The sequence below is a fragment of the Hyperolius riggenbachi genome, chromosome 8, assembly GCF_040937935.1.
Source record: "Hyperolius riggenbachi isolate aHypRig1 chromosome 8, aHypRig1.pri, whole genome shotgun sequence".
Taxonomy (NCBI): Eukaryota; Metazoa; Chordata; class Amphibia; order Anura; family Hyperoliidae; genus Hyperolius; species Hyperolius riggenbachi.
Genome location: NC_090653.1, coordinates 239,629,843 through 239,648,215, shown reverse-complemented (window position 1 = coordinate 239,648,215; position 18,373 = coordinate 239,629,843). Strand labels below are relative to the sequence as shown.

The following is an 18,373-nucleotide window of genomic DNA, read 5'->3' as shown; positions in this document are numbered from 1 at the left end:
TGCAGCGATGGCGTGCCTCACAAAGACAGGACAGGATAGTCAGGAAATAGGAGGATCAAGATAGATGAACGTAACACAGACAAATATACAATAAGTATGTTTTCCTAGCGTATTACAATTACAGCTATCAATGAAACTATTTGTAACGTCTGACTAACATATGTATATATCGGCAATGAACCAATATCTGACATAAGCAGGAACACTGACTAGGACTGGAGCAATACAGGGAACAGGACTCAGAAGGATTCGCTATCTCTTCGCAGAGATGAACGCAATCCACAAACAGAACCAGGAGCAGGATACTAACTCAGCACGGGTGAGAACGATACGCGCAACCTACCAAAACGTGCTGGAAGGCTGACTAACTGAACACAGGATATAAACAGTTCGTGTACGTATATATCAGCGACACTGATGTATCAACGTAACACGAATACAAGGAAAATAACAAAACGTGCAAGTATGTGTATATATTGGCGATGAACCAATATATGACACAAGACAAGCAAAGTAACAACTTCTAGAACAAGAGCAGAACTAGGAGGACTCGCTGACCCCTTCGCAGGAGTCAGCGCAGTCTACACGGACTAGGAACGAGGTGGGAGCCGCACAGAGTAACAGACAGAATCTGAGACTATGGTAGCCCATGGAGTATTGCAGGAAGCAGTTCTTTATACTGAGGTCATCCAATGGGAGCAGACCTGCAGATTCCCACACAAGTGAATGGTAACCAATCACAGGCTGACAGCAGGAAAAGGCAGACAATGATATGCAGCCTGCAGGAAAGGGACCGCCACTCCATTGCAGCAGACAATGTTTGTTTACACAAAAGCATACCAAACTGTCATTAACTTCAGAGCGACTGCAGATGGAATCAGCAACTAGTTTAAGTGCAAACCAAACTATGCAAGCAAATGCATGCAATGACATCAGAACTGCCTGGGTTGCAATACCACTGCAGCCAGCAGTAAACGCTGCAGAAGCGATCGTAACAACAGTCTAAACAAATGCACTTAACGGGACAACAATAGCAGTAGTACTGTGCACAGCTGTGGATATCAGTGGGCTGTGGAGTGTCACGCACATATAAATGCAATAGTACTATCAGAATACAGTCTAAACTAATGCACTGGAGTGGTACTGTGCCTGCAACTTAATGGGGCAACAATAGCAGTAAGCAGTAGTACAGTGCACAGCTCTGGGTGAGTGCCATAGGGCTGTGGAGTGTAACACACATACAAAAAACCAATCCAGCAGAATGATGTAGTAGCCCTTAAAAGGGCTATTTGGGGTGCTTTCACAGCAAGTCAGTCAGCGAGGAACAACAAAACAGGCCTAGCAAACTTTCCCTATCTCAGCAATGCTCTCTGTTCCTTCCTCTCACTACAGTAGCCAAAGACAGAATGAAACATGGCCGGTGCAACTGCGTTTTTATAGGGGCGGGGCGTCTGTGAGGGAGTGCAGGCTGATTGGCTGCCATGTGTCTGCTGACTGTGAGGTAAGGGGGTCAAAGTTTAGCTCAATGATGATGTATAGGGGGCAGGTCGAACATACCATGTGCCCGCCGCCCACTGCAGGCACGAATAGCTGATATCCGCCGGGAACTGTCCGCCGGCGAACCATACGGGCCATCTCTACACAGGGTGGCAGAAAATGGTGGGAGATCATGTGGGAAGACGGTGCAAGTTAGGGTGCCTCAACATGGGAAAAGAGGGAGGAGGTACTGCACTGCAACGAAGGACCACACACTTCTGTGGCACCAACAGAATGAGGGACAGAGCATAAAAGAAAGTACTTTTTATGTAAACATTACTCTTCCCACCCAGTGTCAGACCTTTTACTGCAAGCCTATAACGGTGAAACTCAAAAAATTAGAATAGTGTGCTGAAGTACATGTATTTCACTAATTCAACTTAAAAGGTAAAACTAATAGATTAAATAGACTCATTACATGCAAAGCGAGATATTTCAAGCCTTTATTTGTTATCATTTTGATGATTATGGCTTACAGCTTATGAGAACCCTAAAATCAAAATCTCAGACCATTAGAATACCGTGAAAAGGTTCAATATTCGAGGCTCAGTGTCAGACTCTAATCAGCTAATTAATGCAAAAAACACCTGCAAAGGGTTCCTATTATATATATATCAATGTCACCTAATTACAAAATTATTGAAATAAATGGACTTTTGCATTATATTCTAATTTTAGGAGTTTCACCTGTATGTGCATTCTGTATAGGCTCCCTATAATAGCATTTTATTTCCTTTTTAATCTATTTTTGTGGATGCTGGTAAACTGGTTAAAATGTTTTTAAATGGTGCACTGCTCGGAGCTGATATATACTGTAGTTGCATTATTGTTTTCTTCCTTGTTTTTGGATGTTGGTATGTCCCTCACGTTGTTTACAGAAAGAAAATGTCTGGCTAGCCCACATTCCATCCTGTGTATGCTGAAGTCCTGCATGGGTCCTCAGTACAGGTGGAGGTCATATGTTATCTCCAGGGAGAAGTGACGTAACTACAATTCATGGAGTCCCCAGCAAAACTTTGTGGGGCCCCTCCAATGCTCACACCCCTTAACTTGCCTCCCCTTTGTGCCCTTTGCAGCCCTGGGGCTTATCTCACAAGGGTCATAAAACAAGTGTGTCCATTCTGATCTTCACACCCATAACAAGTGTAGCCACACAAACACCTGACGGATGGTCCCCTGTGTCAGAGGAAGGGAAGTAGTTGGGGCCCCAAAACAGGTCTGGGTCCTCCTGTGATTGCAGGGGCTGCTTCAGGCTCGTACTGGCCTGCCGGGGAGATAGGCAAAACCCCAGTGGGCCTTCTGGTAGTTTAAAAATTGAGCCAGTTGCCATGGCACCGGTGCCGCACTCTTATGGTCCCCTCCCAGCTGCGTTGCCTCAGACCTCAGATTGCGGCGACTCTGCCCACCGATCCCTCTCTACCCCCATCCTCCGCTCGTCCCCCCCCCCCCCCCCCCGCACATGTACAAGCAGCGGCTTATCTAGTGCCTCAACTCCAGCATGGATGCACAGCTGCAGACCTCTCTCTAACTCCTGACTGTTCCCCTAGTGACTGAATTCAGCTGATGAGGCTAATCAGATCATAAGCAGAAACTGAGCATTGGGGAAACAGCAAGGAGGGAGAGAGAGGTCAGTGGCTGTGCGCTCCACGCTGGATTTGAAGCACTAGGTAAGCCGCTGCTTGTACATGTGCGGGGCGAAGGGGGGGGGGGGATGAACGGAGAATGGGGGGTAGGGAGGGGTGGGCAGCGACCCCTATACTTAGCTACCTATACTGATGGTCCCAATACCTACTTACCTATACTGAAGGCCGCTATACCTACCTACCTATACTGAAGGCCCCTATACATACCTACCTATATAGAAGGTCCCTATACCTAGCTACCTATACTGAAAGCCCCTATGCATACCTACCTATACTGATGGCACCTATACTTAGCTACCTACACTGAAGGCACCTTTACCTAGCTTCCTATAATGGGGGCACCTTTGCCTAGCTATCTATACGGGACGCACCTATACTTGGCTAGCTATACTGGGGACACCTCTTACTATTACCTATACGGGGGGACAACAATACTCCTGTGTGACTCTTGTGTGAATATGTGTGTTAATATTTTATTTAGAGGCATGTGGCTAAGCCCATGTTCTAGTGCTTGGCAACACCCCTTTTTTTCTGAGGTGCGCTGCGTGCACCGCATTTGCCGAGCTCGCCAGCCAGTGAATCCAGCACCTGCATAGCCTATCTTCCGCCCTTACAAAAACATTTCTGGAGCAGCCTAAGCATAGTCATGTCATGGACTGACCTCAGAAGAGCTCACAATCTATTCCCTTCCATAGTCCTAGTCTAAAGTCCTACCAAATTATGTATTTATATAGCACTGACATCTACGCGAAACTTACATAATACATAGGTATGTGAGCTCCAAATCGGAGGGCATGTGAGCCCTGGGCTGAAACTTCTCTGGTGGGCCCTTAGTGTCCCAGTCCAACCCTGGGCTTCTCCCCTCTAGTTACGCCCATGACACGCAGTCTGTGCAAAGGTTCAGCTCCAGATCTCTCCTTGTTCTCACATCAGATCTGGTAGAAGCCAGCAGGAGTGTATATAATAAAGATGACTTGTTGATAATTTACTATTTAGCAAATTACTCTTGTCAGGCTCTGTGCAGCAGTCCTTGAGGATCCCGCTTCATCTTACTTATCACACTGACTGAAAATGACTACAGCAGAGGCTTTGAAATGTTAGACACAATGATTATCTCTTTTGAGGAATAAAGCGCGGAAATTGTTACCTAATCCTTTAATTGTTATGATTCTCACAGAGCGAAAACAGCACCCACCTCCCTGCTTGTCCTGAAACATACCTTTCAGTTCGGAACATTCCTGTGTGAAATGTTGTTATCTGATGATTCACTGTCTCTTCTTTGAGGGTATAATAGGTCCATCAAAACTGAGCTCCAGGCAATGATCTAAATATACCACCTGACAGCTTAGTTAGCAGAGTGCCTGAATTGTACCTTTTTTTGTGTCAAATGAGGCTCCAGAAGCTGAAAATCCTGTCTTGAGGTGGCCACTAATGATCCAATCTTATTTATCCAATCTTACCGAATCTATGTAGTATAAGAGTAAACGAAGTGATTATATTGAATGGATAATTTAGGCAGTTCCCTTATATTACATAGAAATGGTAAGATTGGCCACCATATGGTCAGTGGCCACCATAAAGGTGGCACTGACAGTCCAATTTCTAGTGAAAAATTGTTCGAGCGATCAGATAATTCTGATCAGAAGAAAATTTGTTAACTGCACCATCAATGAACCGATCTTTGCTTCCTATCTATCACAACCAACAAGAAAATCCAAATTTTGATTTGACAAAAATCCAATCAGACGACTATTTTTATAATCGTTCTTAATCAATTGTGCCCATCATCTGAGATTATTTACAACCAATCCGATCAGAATTTCTGATCGCTCAAACCATTTTTTGCTAGAAGTTGGACTGTTAGTGGCCACCTTAAGAACTAGTTCTGCAAGAGTGTGCTGCATGAATCTGCTAGTGAAGGGGCTGCTGACCAGGCATCAACCAATGGAAAAGGCTTTACCTACTGATTTCCAAATGGTCCCAATGTCAGTGCCATGCCACGCCATGAACCTGCATCTGTTTCCCACAAATGTAATCATACCTGGTCAATACAACGTAGGCTTCAGGCCTGTGGTGTATGGGCAGCTGACAGATCTCTCTCTAATCAGATTCGATCAGAAAGAGATTAGTTTCTTGGTTGAATCTGCCCATCATTTATAGATGTATGGCTACCTTAACCTGCTGAGCGGTCTGGACGAGCTCAGCTCGTCCAACACCGCCAGAGGCTGCCGCTCAGGCCCTGCTGGGCCGATTTTCGTCAAATAAAAAGCAGCACACGCAGCCGGCACTTTGCCAGCCGCGTGTGCTGCCTGATCGCCGCCGCTCTGCGGCGATCCGCCGCGAGCAGCGGCGAAAGAGGGTCCCCCCAGCCGCCTGAGCCCAGCGTAGCCGGAACAAAAAGTTCCGGCCAGCGCTAAGGGCTGGATCGGAGGCGGCTGACGTCAGGACGTCGGCTGACGTCGATGACGTCACTCCGCTCGTCGCTATGGCGACGATGTAAGCAAAACAAGGAAGGCCGCTCATTGCGGCCTTCCTTGTTTATTCTGGGCGCCGGAGGCGATCGGAAGAACGCCTCCGGAGCGCCCTCTAGTGGGCTTTCATGCAGCCAACTTTCAGTTGGCTGCATGAAATAGTTTTTTTTTTATTTAAAAAAAACCCTCCCGCAGCCACCCTGGCGATTTAATCAGAACGCCAGGGTGGTTAAAGGCTCAATTTTAGAGGGCACTGTCTTAAACCATTTCAACTACCGGTAGTTTTAGTTACAAACCAAATAGGTAGTTCCCCAAAGCACCATCTTCCAAAGAAACACTTAAAATGTTGTTGTTTATGGGATTATTACACAAAGGTTTGCATAGACAAATGTGGGATTGAAGTATGGAGTTAATATGGGGCATAAAATGCTCACAGAACAAGGTAAAACACCTAGCCATTTCAGTCATTTCTTTTCGCCTACATCAGTAGCCATTATTAGCATAACAATGGTGACAAGATTAGCATAACACTGGTGTGATCAGTGCTATTGATGTGCTAATTAAGCCTGTAATGGTCTTAGAATTAGATTTGTTCTTACTTAATTGCCTCATTAGTACCTCTGGATCTCTCATGGATCCCTCAGGCAATAATCAGCAAAGTCGAGCTATGTAATGTCCTCCAATCAGATGCTTGTGTGTGTGTTGGGGGAGGAGGGGGGGGGGAGGTCGCAGATATTAAGTTTCTCTTAGGACATTGCAGCCTGTAGCAAAAAAAGGCAGTGGTTCCTTAAGGGGAGTTTATGGGGTGGGGAGGACGAGGGAATAGGAGGGTGATAGGAGGGAGCATTGCTGCAAGCCTCCCTTTCCCTGTCTGAAAACTGGTCAAACTTTTCAAGGAGTGGCTGGGGGGAATGTATATGCTGTATGTATATGCTGGATCCACCTACCTCTGTATATGAACCATACTGTATGTACCTATATTCTTACCTTAGGAAGCTTTACCTTAGGTCAGGTGTGCTTTAAGTGAGTAGCCATTGCAGTAAACCACTCAAAGCCCCATTACAGCTGCAACTATTTTCATAGTTATGTTTAGGCATTGAGTAATCGCACCAGTGGATCATCATGAGCCATCTAGTTATAGCTCATCAGTGCTTAGTACTAAATCAACTTTTTGATCACATACTTTTTTCTTCTCACTTACTGGATGGATGACTACAGCTTGCTTGTTGTCATGAAGCAGGGACCTCAGGTATGAAGAGGGGTTGAAGGAGCCCGGAGGACTTACCATGACGTAGGGGTGCTGATGCTGCTGTCAAGAAATAATCCTTTCAGTTATTTCTAAAATAATTTTTAAAAACTCTTAAACTCCAACCAGAGGAAAACAATACCTGATGCATCTGTGTACAGTTTCCAGTGCTCCTGCGATTCCATTGGCTAATCTTTCCTTTCCCATCAGGCTGTCTGTCATTCTCCACAGATGATGCTGGACCGCTCTTGGTGGTTTGCGGGCTGGGCATCTGGTCTGATCAGATAGCTGTCAACGAAGAATTTCATTATACTCCACTGCATTCTAACATGCTCATCGGCAAGTCTGCTGGTAATTCCAAAAGATATATGTCACGGAACAGCCGTGAGAAACGTGGGCGAATCTGAAAGATTCGCAGTCGATCTTTCTGATTTCCTGGTTAGATTTGCGCAGTCATGGCAAGCGATCAGAAACTGACATTTCTTAGTTTAAAAGACTGGTTTGTTTTTCCTCCTTCCACCAAAAGGCAGGAGCCTGCTGCAGAGTGTCCCCGGCACCCAGCTGTGCTAATGGCCCATCCATCAGATGAAGTTGATAAGCAGCATGGCAGAACCCATTTATTGGGGAAAGAGTCAGACTCTCTGGCTACAATCCCATCAGGGGAGCAGACGCGTAGCTTGCTTGCCCGAAGCTTCAAAAGAGCCTTCACCTAGAAATGACCTGCTGTAAATCCCAGATGTATATAATATTCCATAAACTGCTATATGTGTCATATTTCCTGTATTGCCAGGCTGGCAGACCCTCCATACTAACAGAGAATGCTGGGCCCTGTCTGGTGCTGGTACAGAGAAATTTCCAGAACATTCTCAAGTAAAGACTGTCGGTTAGGCAGTTCGGAAGTGCCCTGGTGATACCACAGGTGTCCTACCCCTCATGTCTGGTATCAGGGCGCTGGGTAAATCGGGACGGATCTGAAAATGTTAGTAAATCTGCCCTGACCTGTACGGTTCTGTGAGATAGAGCCCATATATGGTTAGATATGATTTCTGGTCTCCAGGACAAGGGGAGGACTCCTCTCATATTCTAAGGGGTGTGTGGCTCCCGCCCTCACTCCCTCCTACTGGATCAGGGGCATAAGAATGGCAGAGGAGCCAAACTCAGTGTCCTCCACTTTGAACATCATCCTGATTATATCCTTGCCAGCTTGAGGACATGCTGGCACCTGGTTTGTTTGGACTTTGAACTGAACTGAAACAAAGGAACTTTACAAATTTTCCCAGAAGGACCTATTTCCACAAACCTAAGTATTTTCCTCCCTGTTATTTTCATACTGGCTATATATGTTTCCATAATTGTTGATTTTAATGATTTTCTGTATATATTAATTATTTATATTGCTTTTCAATAAACCGACGCTAACATCAGTTTGTTTATTCCGCTACCCTATTATTCAGCCATACACAGAACCTGAACCCGAGTCTCTGGGGAGACGCTACTATTGTCGCTAGTTAGACAGAATAGAGTGTGTTTAACCGTTTTATTTGCAGGTCTAGGCTCAGCCAGTCAGTGAGTTCCTCTGTCTCATGGTAACAGAGGTGGTGGCAGTTATACCCCGAAATAGTGTGTAATCTGTAATTACCGTAACTCAAAAGCTCCCTTGTAGTCGGTCTGCTGCCCAAGTTCCAGCGGTTTCTGCGCACCGATCGCGACCACAGCTTGCATGGTCTGTGTGCTGAAACCGATTGGAAGGCAATATGCGGTCCGGCCACTAGGGGCCCCTGTGACAATATATGTCCTTCAGTTCTATATGCTTAGGGTCTACGTGACAGACTTAAAGAGAAACCGTAACCAAGAATTGAACTTCATCCCAATCAGTAGCTGATACCTCCTTTCCCATGAGAAATCTTTTCCTTTTCACAAACTGATCATCAGGGGGCTCTGTATGGCTGATATTGTGGTGAAACCCCTCCCACAGTGTGCTGTCAGGACCATGGTTCTGACATCACACTGTAGGAGCCTTGTTGCATGGTGGGAAATACTTGTCAACAAAAAACAATGTCCTCACATGGGCACCAGCTGATATTGAACTGCCACATTTATTGGCAAGGTTTGCAATATGAAGGACAATACTGTACAAAAGAATGTATCCAATCGCAATACATCACCATTCCATCGGATAGTACCACCCACAGAGACCTGTCCGGTCGACAATTGTTTCGCTAAAGTAGCTTCCTCGTGGACCGCTGCTCTCCGCGGCGGGGATAAGGCTCAAACGCCGCAGACCAAGTGAGCGACTAAAATGCGCCATGTTGCGCACGCCCACTACGTTCTCTCAAGCCAATGGCGAGCCCAAGTCCTCCAGCGTAGGCGCGCGTCATCACTGAGCGCAGCCTCACGCCGATGGCAATCTTGGTCACGTCACCACGCTCCGCGACGCTATTCAAGCGTCGCGGTCATGGCAACCTACTAGTTTCCTAGTTATGCTGCGTCCACCCGGAAGCCAGTCTAAGACCGCCCCCGTCGGACGCAGCAATGTGTACCATGCAATGGGCTCGACACGGGCAAGGGAGGACGGATATCCAGACCGCACAGAGCATGATGGCCAGGGGGAACCTTGAATGTAAAGACATCAATGCATCACTTAAAGGGAAAGATCCCATCACCAAGGTACAGGGTTTTATGCATATCTTAGGGTTAATTGTATTTTTAAAGGACTAGAGAGCAAGATACACCAGAGAGTGACACTCAAAGCCCAGATACAGGCAAGGAGAATACAAGCTATAAACATCCTAATATTAGACCATACTAATATTTTTGCAGAAAAACACTAAGTTCATTTCTGTCATTGAACCCTAATGGGCCCATTGCGTCACTCCTCGAGATCCAGGTCGATTCCTTTTGAGAAAGCAGTTTCTCTCTATCTCCCCCCCTTCTCGGGGTTACTACAGAGAACAGGTCCATCATCTTCAACTGTGTAGGATCACATTGATGCACTTCTTTAAAGTGTTCCACAAGTTTTGGGACTCCACCTTTGCCCTTCCTAATAAACCTAATATGTTCTACTAACCTCTACCTCATTGGGCGAGTAGTTTTACCTATATAGAAAAATAGACAGGGACATAGGATGGCGTATACCACAAACTCGGTTCTACAGGTTATAAAATCCTTAATTTGAAAATTTATGTGGCCCAATCTCACATTCTTAGTTTTTTCGATGTGATCACATGTGGGGCAGTGTCCACATGGAAAACAACCCTGCACTCTTTTCGTGCCTAACCAGGTTTTAGTCTGTGCTTTTACAAAACTCACTTCTAGTTACCAAGGACCCCAATGTAGGGCCCCTTCTATACGCTAGCATTGGAGGACTGTGGATTCTAGAACCGAACCCACAGTCCTGCTGTAAAATATACCAATTTTTATTTATGATTTCCTTAACCCTATCAGCCATGGGTGTGAAATCAAATGTCATCACAAACCTATCCTCTTGCTCTGCTGTTTTCTCCTCAAGAAGACTATCTCTGTTCATTCCTCTAGCCCTATCCAAGGCTGACTCCAATTCATGTAAATTGTAGCTCCTCTCAACAAATCTGTTGGTCATCTCCACTGCCTGAGACTCAAAATCCAGATCCCTAGAGTTGTTCCTTCTCAGTCTGAGATACTGGCTATATGGAATTGCCGCTTTTACATGGGAGGGATGATAACTCAGGTGATGTAGAACCGAGTTTGTAGCTGTCGCCTTCCTATGTCCCCGAGAAATCAACACACCATTGTGTACCTCTAAGGTGAGGTCAAGAAAATTGACCATATCTCCACCCCATTCTCCTGTAAACAGCATATTTCTGTCATTTTTGTCCAAATTCCATAAAGGAATTAAAACGGTCCCTGGTGGAACCCCAAATGACCAGCACATCGTCCACATACCTGGACCATGCCCTCAGATCACCTCTATAGGGATTGCTATCCCCATAGATGTATTTTTCCTCCCACTTAGCCAAAAATATATTGGCAAATGTGGGGGCAACTGCTGTCCCCATTGCCGTCCCTGAAATTTGTCTATACCAGACATCCCCAAATTTGAACGCATTATGCCCCAGAACAAATCTAAGGCATTCAGCCAAAAACTCACTTTCCGATTGTTCCACCAATTTGGTGGCCAATAACATCTCTTGGGCCAACCGAACTCCCATTTCCTGTGGTATCCTGTTATACAGGTTAACCACATCAATGGTTGCAAGGCTGTCCCCTTTGTGCCATTTAACTTGTTCAACCATTCTGAGGACATGTGTTGTGTCCTTCAGGTATGATGGAACAAAGGACAGCAGAGGTCTAAGAGCATGGTCCAGGTACTTTGAGAGGGGCTCTGTTACAGTCCCGGAGACAATGGGCCGGCCCAGGGGATCCACCAGGGACTTGTGGACCTTGGGCAGGAAGTAGATTACAGGCCTCCTTGGATACTCAGGGAATAAATCAGCCCCCAATTTTTTATCCAGGAAGCCTGAAGTCACTCCTCCACGTAACAAATTCCTCAATTTCTTCTGAAAGGTAGAGGTAGGGTTTGCAGATAATTTAACGTAGGTAGTGGAATCTTCTAACTGTCTCATAGCTTCCCTAATATAGTGTTGCGTTGACAAAACTACTATATTTCCTTCCTTGTCAGCCTTTTTAACTGTAAGATCTGGATGGGATTTTAGCCATTTTATGGCTTTCCATTCACTCGGTGAGAGATTTCTCTCCGCCTGTGGATATATTAAAGCCTTGGATTCTTTGAGAACTTGTTTCTGGAATATGTCCAAAGCAGAGCCCGACAAGGGAGGAAATGGGCTAACTGATTTACATGCATGGTGGGAAATAACAGCTGTTTACAGTTGTTTCCAACTGCCAAAAAAAAGCAAGCAGCATCTCCTTTCACTGACATCACCTGCCACCAGTAAAAATGTCACCATGTGATAAATGTCAGAGTGTAAATTATGGAGAGGAAAGATTTTACAATGAACAAACACTGACTAAATCATTAACCACCTGCCGACCGCGTCATGTCACTGGATTGGCCGCGGCGGCAGCCGCAGGACCGCCTAACGCCGATTGGCGTAAAGTCCTGGGGCCAGCTAATGCAGAAGATCGTGCGCAGGATGCGCGCGCATCTCCTGCTTGGGGGGCGGAGCTCCACCCCGCCTTCAGTCTCCGATCGGCTATTGCCGCTTGGGAGACTGTTAGACGGCGAGATCGACGTCTATTTACATGTACAGCGCTGCGATCGGCAGCAGCGCTGTACTGGGGACAGCCATGTGACATGGCTGTCCCCCTGGGACACTGGAGAGCAATTGGCTCTCATAGGCAGAAGCCTATGACAGCCGATCGCCATAATTGGCTGGCTGTGGGGAGGGAATAAATTAAAGAAACACTTTTTTCATTATAAAACAGTAACAAAAATATTTGTACAAAAAAAAATAAACAACGTGGGGGCGATCAGACCCCACCAACAGAGAGCTCTGTTGGTGGGGAGAAAAGGTGGGGAGGATCACTTGTGTGCTGTGTTGTGCGGCCCTGCAGCTTAGCCTTAAAGCTGCAGTGACCTATTTTACTAAAGATGGCCTGGTCACTAGGGGGGTTTAGCACTGCAGTCCGCAAGAGGTTAATACATAATTATTGTAAAAATGAAGCACTTTTTATTACATTATTTTCACTGGAGTTCTTTAAAGCAGCTATATATTGCTTGATTTTCCATCGAGCGAATAAGCAATCAACTCCATTGAGCGATTAAGTACAATGTGGTTGATCAAAAGTTGATCAACTAGTGGCCCACACATTACAAGCGAGATCCCATGTGATTCTCCTTCAATATAGATCTGAAGGATGTTGTACCAATTCCTTTGTGATCTACTGATACCCTCCATCCTGTCTGACTGAGTAAATTGATCAATTCTACCAGATATCGGCCAATCTCCATCGATCAAGCAGAATGGAACATAATCAATTCTCCCTTGATCCAATAAAATGATTGAAATGATTGGTCAGTCATACAGGAATACGAGATGACTACAAGTATACACTGCTGTATACTTATCATCCCTACTAAACTGTGCAGGTGCTGGACAGAAGCAGATCCTTTTTCAGATACTCCTTTGCCTGAGCCTGAGGAAGCGGGTTGCATCCTGCGAGACGCGTCACCATTTTGGAGTTTTATAAAGTTTGCAATAAAACCTTGCAAATTGCAAACTAATTGACTGGGTTTTTTCAGAGGAGGTAAATCCACCACTACCTCCTCTTTTTAAATTATTTTAGTGTATTTTACTCTATGCTGGAGCCTCTGTTACAAATATTTTGTACTATCAGTTGTCGTCCCTTGGTGGAGGGATGTTACCTCCATCTTTACTGCAGAGAGTGATTTCTTAACCCGAGTGGGGTCAGGTTTAATCTCCAGGGCTGGTTTAAGAGGCCCTGTGGCCCTGGCACAAACTGTACCGTTGCCGCCCCCCCACCACCATTACTTCTCTGCTCCCCGGGGCCCTGCAAGTATAATAGCAGCCATAATTACCTATTAGTCCCGGCGGATGAGCGGACAGGCAGCAGCTGCACTCTGAGACATGCTGTCTCCCACCCACTCTATGACCCGGCACTTTATGAGTAAACACGCGCTGGGTCATAGAGTTGGAGGGAGACTGACAGGCAGCGTGTCTCAGAGTGCAGCTGCTGCCCGTCCGCTCACCTGCCTTGACCAATAGGTAATTATGGCTGCTATTATACATGCAGGGCCCCCGGGGAGTGGGGGAGCAGGCAGAATGTAGCAGGGTCGGCGCTGCGGGGGCCTCAGCAGAGGTTGGGGTCCCGGGGCAATTGCCCCCTTTGCCTCTATGGTAGCACCGGCCCTGTTAATCTCCCCACCTGCCTTGTCAGTGACTGCCGTAGCGGTAACCCTGGTTTGTATTACTCCATTTGCTTTATACCCTGTAAGTATCTTCTGTTATCAAAACCCAACTACACTATATTGGGCTTTCGGTTTCTCTCCTTTTCGTTTTTACAAGCTGCTAAACCGCTTGCCTGAGTTATTGGTGTTTGGAACTGAACTCGTGGCACAATGACTGCCTCAGCATAAGTACTAGAAGGATGGTTTATTGTGCTGCAAAAATGTCTTTCTACTGAGAGTAAAAAATATTTTATGACTGTTTTCACAGTAAACAGAGGCGTATTTATTTGCAGCACTAGCAGGATAGAAATATCTAGTTTTGTTTTAAATAGAAGATCATCCTAATGATTTGTCAGTTTGTGATTGGCTAATTTAAAGTAAACCTGCCACTTTATTTAAAAGGAAACTTAAGTGGAAAAAAAACGAATTTAACTTACCTGGGGCTTCTTCCAACCCCTGGACTCCTGCTGTGTGCATGACATACTGCTGATCCCCTACAGGTGGCAGCAGCGACCCCCGCAAAGCTGGGCTGTTGCCACCAGTCGGGGGCTACTGCACACACGCTGCCTCTAGCTGCGCGCACCTGGTCGCTCTCCCGGTTCCAGGGAGCATTCGGCACATGCGCAGTAGCAAATTACGTGTACATGCAAAAAATATATTAACCAGTTCACCACCGAGGGATTTTCCCCTTATGAGACAGAACAATTTTCACCTTTCAGCGCTCCTCCCTTTCATTTGCCAATAACTATATCACTACTCTTCACAACAAAATGATCTATATTTTGTCAATTAGGCTTTCTTTGAGTGTTACATTTTTGCTAAGATTTATTTTATTCCAAATGCATTTTAATGAGAATAATAAAAACTGAAAAAAAACATTATTCCTCAGTTTTCAGCCATTACAGTTTTAAAATAATACATGCTACTGTGGCTAAAAGCTGCACATTTTATTTGCCTATTTGTCCTGGCTATTACAATGTTTAAATTATGTCCCTAGTGCAATGTGTGGCAACAATATTTTATTTGGAAATAAAGTTGTATTTCTACCTATCTATCTATCTATCTATCTATCGTTACACCATTTTTTTATTTTCTTTTTTTTTTGGAGGGGGGGGGGAGGGGATAATTATGGGACAATGGGGCAGGTAGGGGGTTAATTTTAATGGGTATTTATGTGTAAATGTGTAATTTAATTTGGGCCTCTGGGTCTCTCACTCAGAATGAGTATGCAGATCACACCTGATGTCACTGCTTGACTTTGCTGTTCCCCTCTAGTATGAACACTCTCCTCTTAGGGGAGCTTAGATGCAGAGATATTGCATCAGAGTCTGGATCAAGTGTAAAGTAAGCCCAGGGGGTCCTCCACCTCCTATCTGCATGTAGAGTACACAGAAAGAGTTATATTTACCTGCTTTCAGCGCCACGGATCTTAGTGCATCACAGCAGTAGCAATCTCTGCTGCCATTTACCGACCATGCGATTGGGAGCCTGTGGTGCACGGAGGAGACCCGCAGCACTGGAACAGGTAGTGAGTGATAGTACCTGCTGCCAGTGCTGCCTGTCTCTACCGTGCATCACAGCACACTCTCTCTGCTGCCATTTACTGGCTCCCTACCTCATGACCAATGCGAGTCATGTGATCGGGAGCTCTGCGAATGGCAGGGGGGAGCTGGGATGTTTGTTTACAGACTGCCTGCCTGGTCTGGGGGGGGGGGGGGGGGGGGGAAGGCTATGGACCTAGGGGGCCCCATACACTAGTTTTACACAGACTGGAAATCCCACTTACAGAACTGTAGCTCAAGCCCTACATTGCTAGCAGTACAGAATGATTTCTGCCCATCGTAAGGTCACAAAACTTACCCCAGCCAGAGCAGACAGAGCACTCAAGTCTCCAGACACCTGACCTTCCCCCCTACAGAGATCTAAAGACCGACTTCCCATGGAAACTCCCCCTCCCCCTCTAAAGATACGTCTTCCACTCAGACTCCTGGTTCTCAAGTTATTGATATGGTTTTTCATAACGTCATGTGCTGGCTTGTGCGAGATCCGTAGTGTACAGGAAATGGAGCCCACGTGTCTGAACTTCCCTTCTGTCTCTTTTCAGAAGACGTGCAACTGACTTTTCTTTGCTCTATCTTTAGATGGCTCAGTAACCTTTCCAAGGAAAACAATCCATGACTTAAAAAAATTAACCAGATAACCCAGTTATGCCTGAAACGCTGTCACATCTGCCCTGTGATTCTGTAGGAAACTCTGAAATCAATAATAGCATAGGGGGTACATCTATAACGGTCCATTTTGTATCCAGGACATGTTGTATCTAGTTGGAGAAAGTCAGAGTAATCTAGACTTCTAATATTGAATGCTTTTTTCCAACTGTAATCATTTGATTGCACTTTTAATCTGATAACATGATAACCTCAATGCAAAGTTGACCTGTAAGATAAAAACATTTAATTCAGTGTTAACATTTTCTGAAATGGGAGAGACAACATTTTTGGATGACTTTCGATAGAATTGATAACTTCTAAAAATTCAAGTAATTGTTTTAAAGGATACCAGAGCTGAGGCATACACTAAAAATGGGGGGAGCCGGCCCCCCATTCTCCTACGTCAGCCTCCTTTCACCTGCAAATGCTACCCCACAGCCACTTCCTGGTCGGCCAGGTATTAGTGCAAAGGCGCTGACCCAGCAGCGCGTGTGCTTGTTTGTGCGCCCGACTATGTTGTGCACTAATGCCGAACCTGGACCAGGAAGTGGCTGCGGGGGGAGGGGGGGCATTTTCAGGTGAAAGGAGGCTGATAGAAGAGAATGGGGGAGCGGTGGGCATAAGAACTACTTCATACACATGCTTGCCCCCCCCCCGTTTTTAGTGTATGGTTCGGCTCTAGTATCTTTTTAGCCTGCCATACATAGTTACAGACAGGGATGGGCTTTCGAGTATTCAACTACTCTAATTTGAAATGAAAATGAGGCTTGATTGCCTTAGGTGTGACCAGGGGAGACGGGGATTACTCACCCAGAAGTCTGTCGGCTTCTCGCACATGACCTATGGGACGCGTTCCATGACTCACTACCACACTTCCTTCTTCAAGCTGGAAGGAGGAAGTGCAGTAGTGAGTCGTGCAAAGCATCCCATAGGTCGCATGCGAGTGGAGTGAGACGCATAGAAGCCGACGGACTTCTGGGTAAGTAACCCCCGTCTCTCATGGTCACACTTGAGGCAATAAACCTTTATTTTTATTTCTAATTCGAGTAGTTGAATCCAACCTTGGTTGCAGTTAGTTTGGTTTAAAAAAGGCATCCATCCATCAAGTTCAACCAGAAAGGAAAAAAGAAAAAAAAACACCATTCTGAACCCGCACATATCCCAGTTGATCCAGGAGAAGGCAAAAACCCTTACAAGGCCTGGGCCAATTAGCCTTAAAAGAGAAAAATTCCTTCTGGACTCCAGATGGCAGTCAGATAAATCCCTGGATCAACTCTTCAGGGAATTACCTAGTAATTATAGCCGTGGATGCCCTTCAATGTAAGGAAAGCATCCAAGCCCTCTTTAAATGTAAATTTTAGAGTTTGCCATAACTACCTCCTGAGGAAAGATATTTCAGATTTTAACCATTCTCACTGCGAAGGACCCCTTTCTAAACAGATGGCAAAAATTGTAGAACCCTAGGGACCCTAGGGACGAAAAGCTCATCTGCCAAGCTTTTGTAATGCTGGGAATACACCATTAGTTTTTTTTTGGGCAGATAGATGGCTCGATAGTTCATTTCCGACAGGTCCGATCTGATTTCGATCGTTTTTTTGATCGATTTTCTCATAGAAGTGAATGGAAATCGATCAGAAAAATAATTGGAAAATCGATCGGACAGTAAATCTGCCCAAAATGTATCTAGATTAGAGGTGTCTACACTCTATCCCCTATGCTATCAAGGCATTTTGTATTGACCTGAGGAAGCAGGCCATGACCCGTGATACGCGTTGTCAGATTGCTTTTTGAATAAAAACTTTTTTTTCCAGTTGAACTGGTGTCTATATCTTGTGGAGAGGTAAGCAATTACCTCTCTTTTTATTATATAATTTTTCATTTGTATTTAAAAAAAAAAATTGGGCGCCTCCACTACCTGCCTGGGTTGCCTGGTGGATAATCTGCTCTGCTCTGAGGTCGTCCAACACCCCCCTCCCCCCACATGGATCCCGTCGGCCCCTCCTGAATTGAGCAGCAAAAACTGTTCGATCGGTAATGCTGGTCGATTTCTGCTAGGATAACTGTGATCTGCCAAAGAATGGGAGTGCTGCATTTCCTATAGAATTGCAACACTCATGGGATTGCTGAGACTGAAAAAGAATATGTTTGTGTGAGGCTGTGGTACTAGCTTTGTGTTCTGTGTTGCAGGCGCTGTGAGGATGGTACTCACCTTCCAGAAGATGCCGTCACAGAGTACATAGCACCCAAGGAGCCAATGAGCTGTAGCTTGAAGATGACTGGTGCTGACCTTCTCCATCCAGGAAGTCACGTCAGACACTAGAGGGAGAAATGTCCACGCTGGAAGGCACGGAAGGTATGTATAT

At 45.6% G+C, this 18,373-nt stretch overlaps 1 protein-coding gene across 7 annotated transcripts in view; it reads right to left on the bottom strand.

The window, feature by feature from the left end:
- Positions 1 to 18,373, bottom strand: part of LOC137527680 (forkhead box protein P3-like) — a 332,205-nt gene that overhangs the window by 43,943 nt on the left and 269,889 nt on the right. For 3 of the 7 annotated variants that reach the window (XM_068248423.1, XM_068248424.1, XM_068248425.1), the window contains 2 exons: positions 7,039 to 7,184; positions 6,852 to 6,959 (listed from right to left, as the gene is read on the bottom strand). In XM_068248423.1, coding sequence (XP_068104524.1) covers positions 6,852 to 6,959; positions 7,039 to 7,167 — 237 coding nt within the window. In that variant the 5' untranslated portion in view covers positions 7,168 to 7,184. Of the gene's footprint in view, positions 1 to 6,851; positions 6,960 to 7,038; positions 7,185 to 15,208; positions 15,286 to 15,660; positions 15,720 to 18,373 lie in introns of those variants that run through there. The other 4 variants (XM_068248422.1, XM_068248429.1, XM_068248428.1 and 1 more) reach the window with 3 other exon arrangements.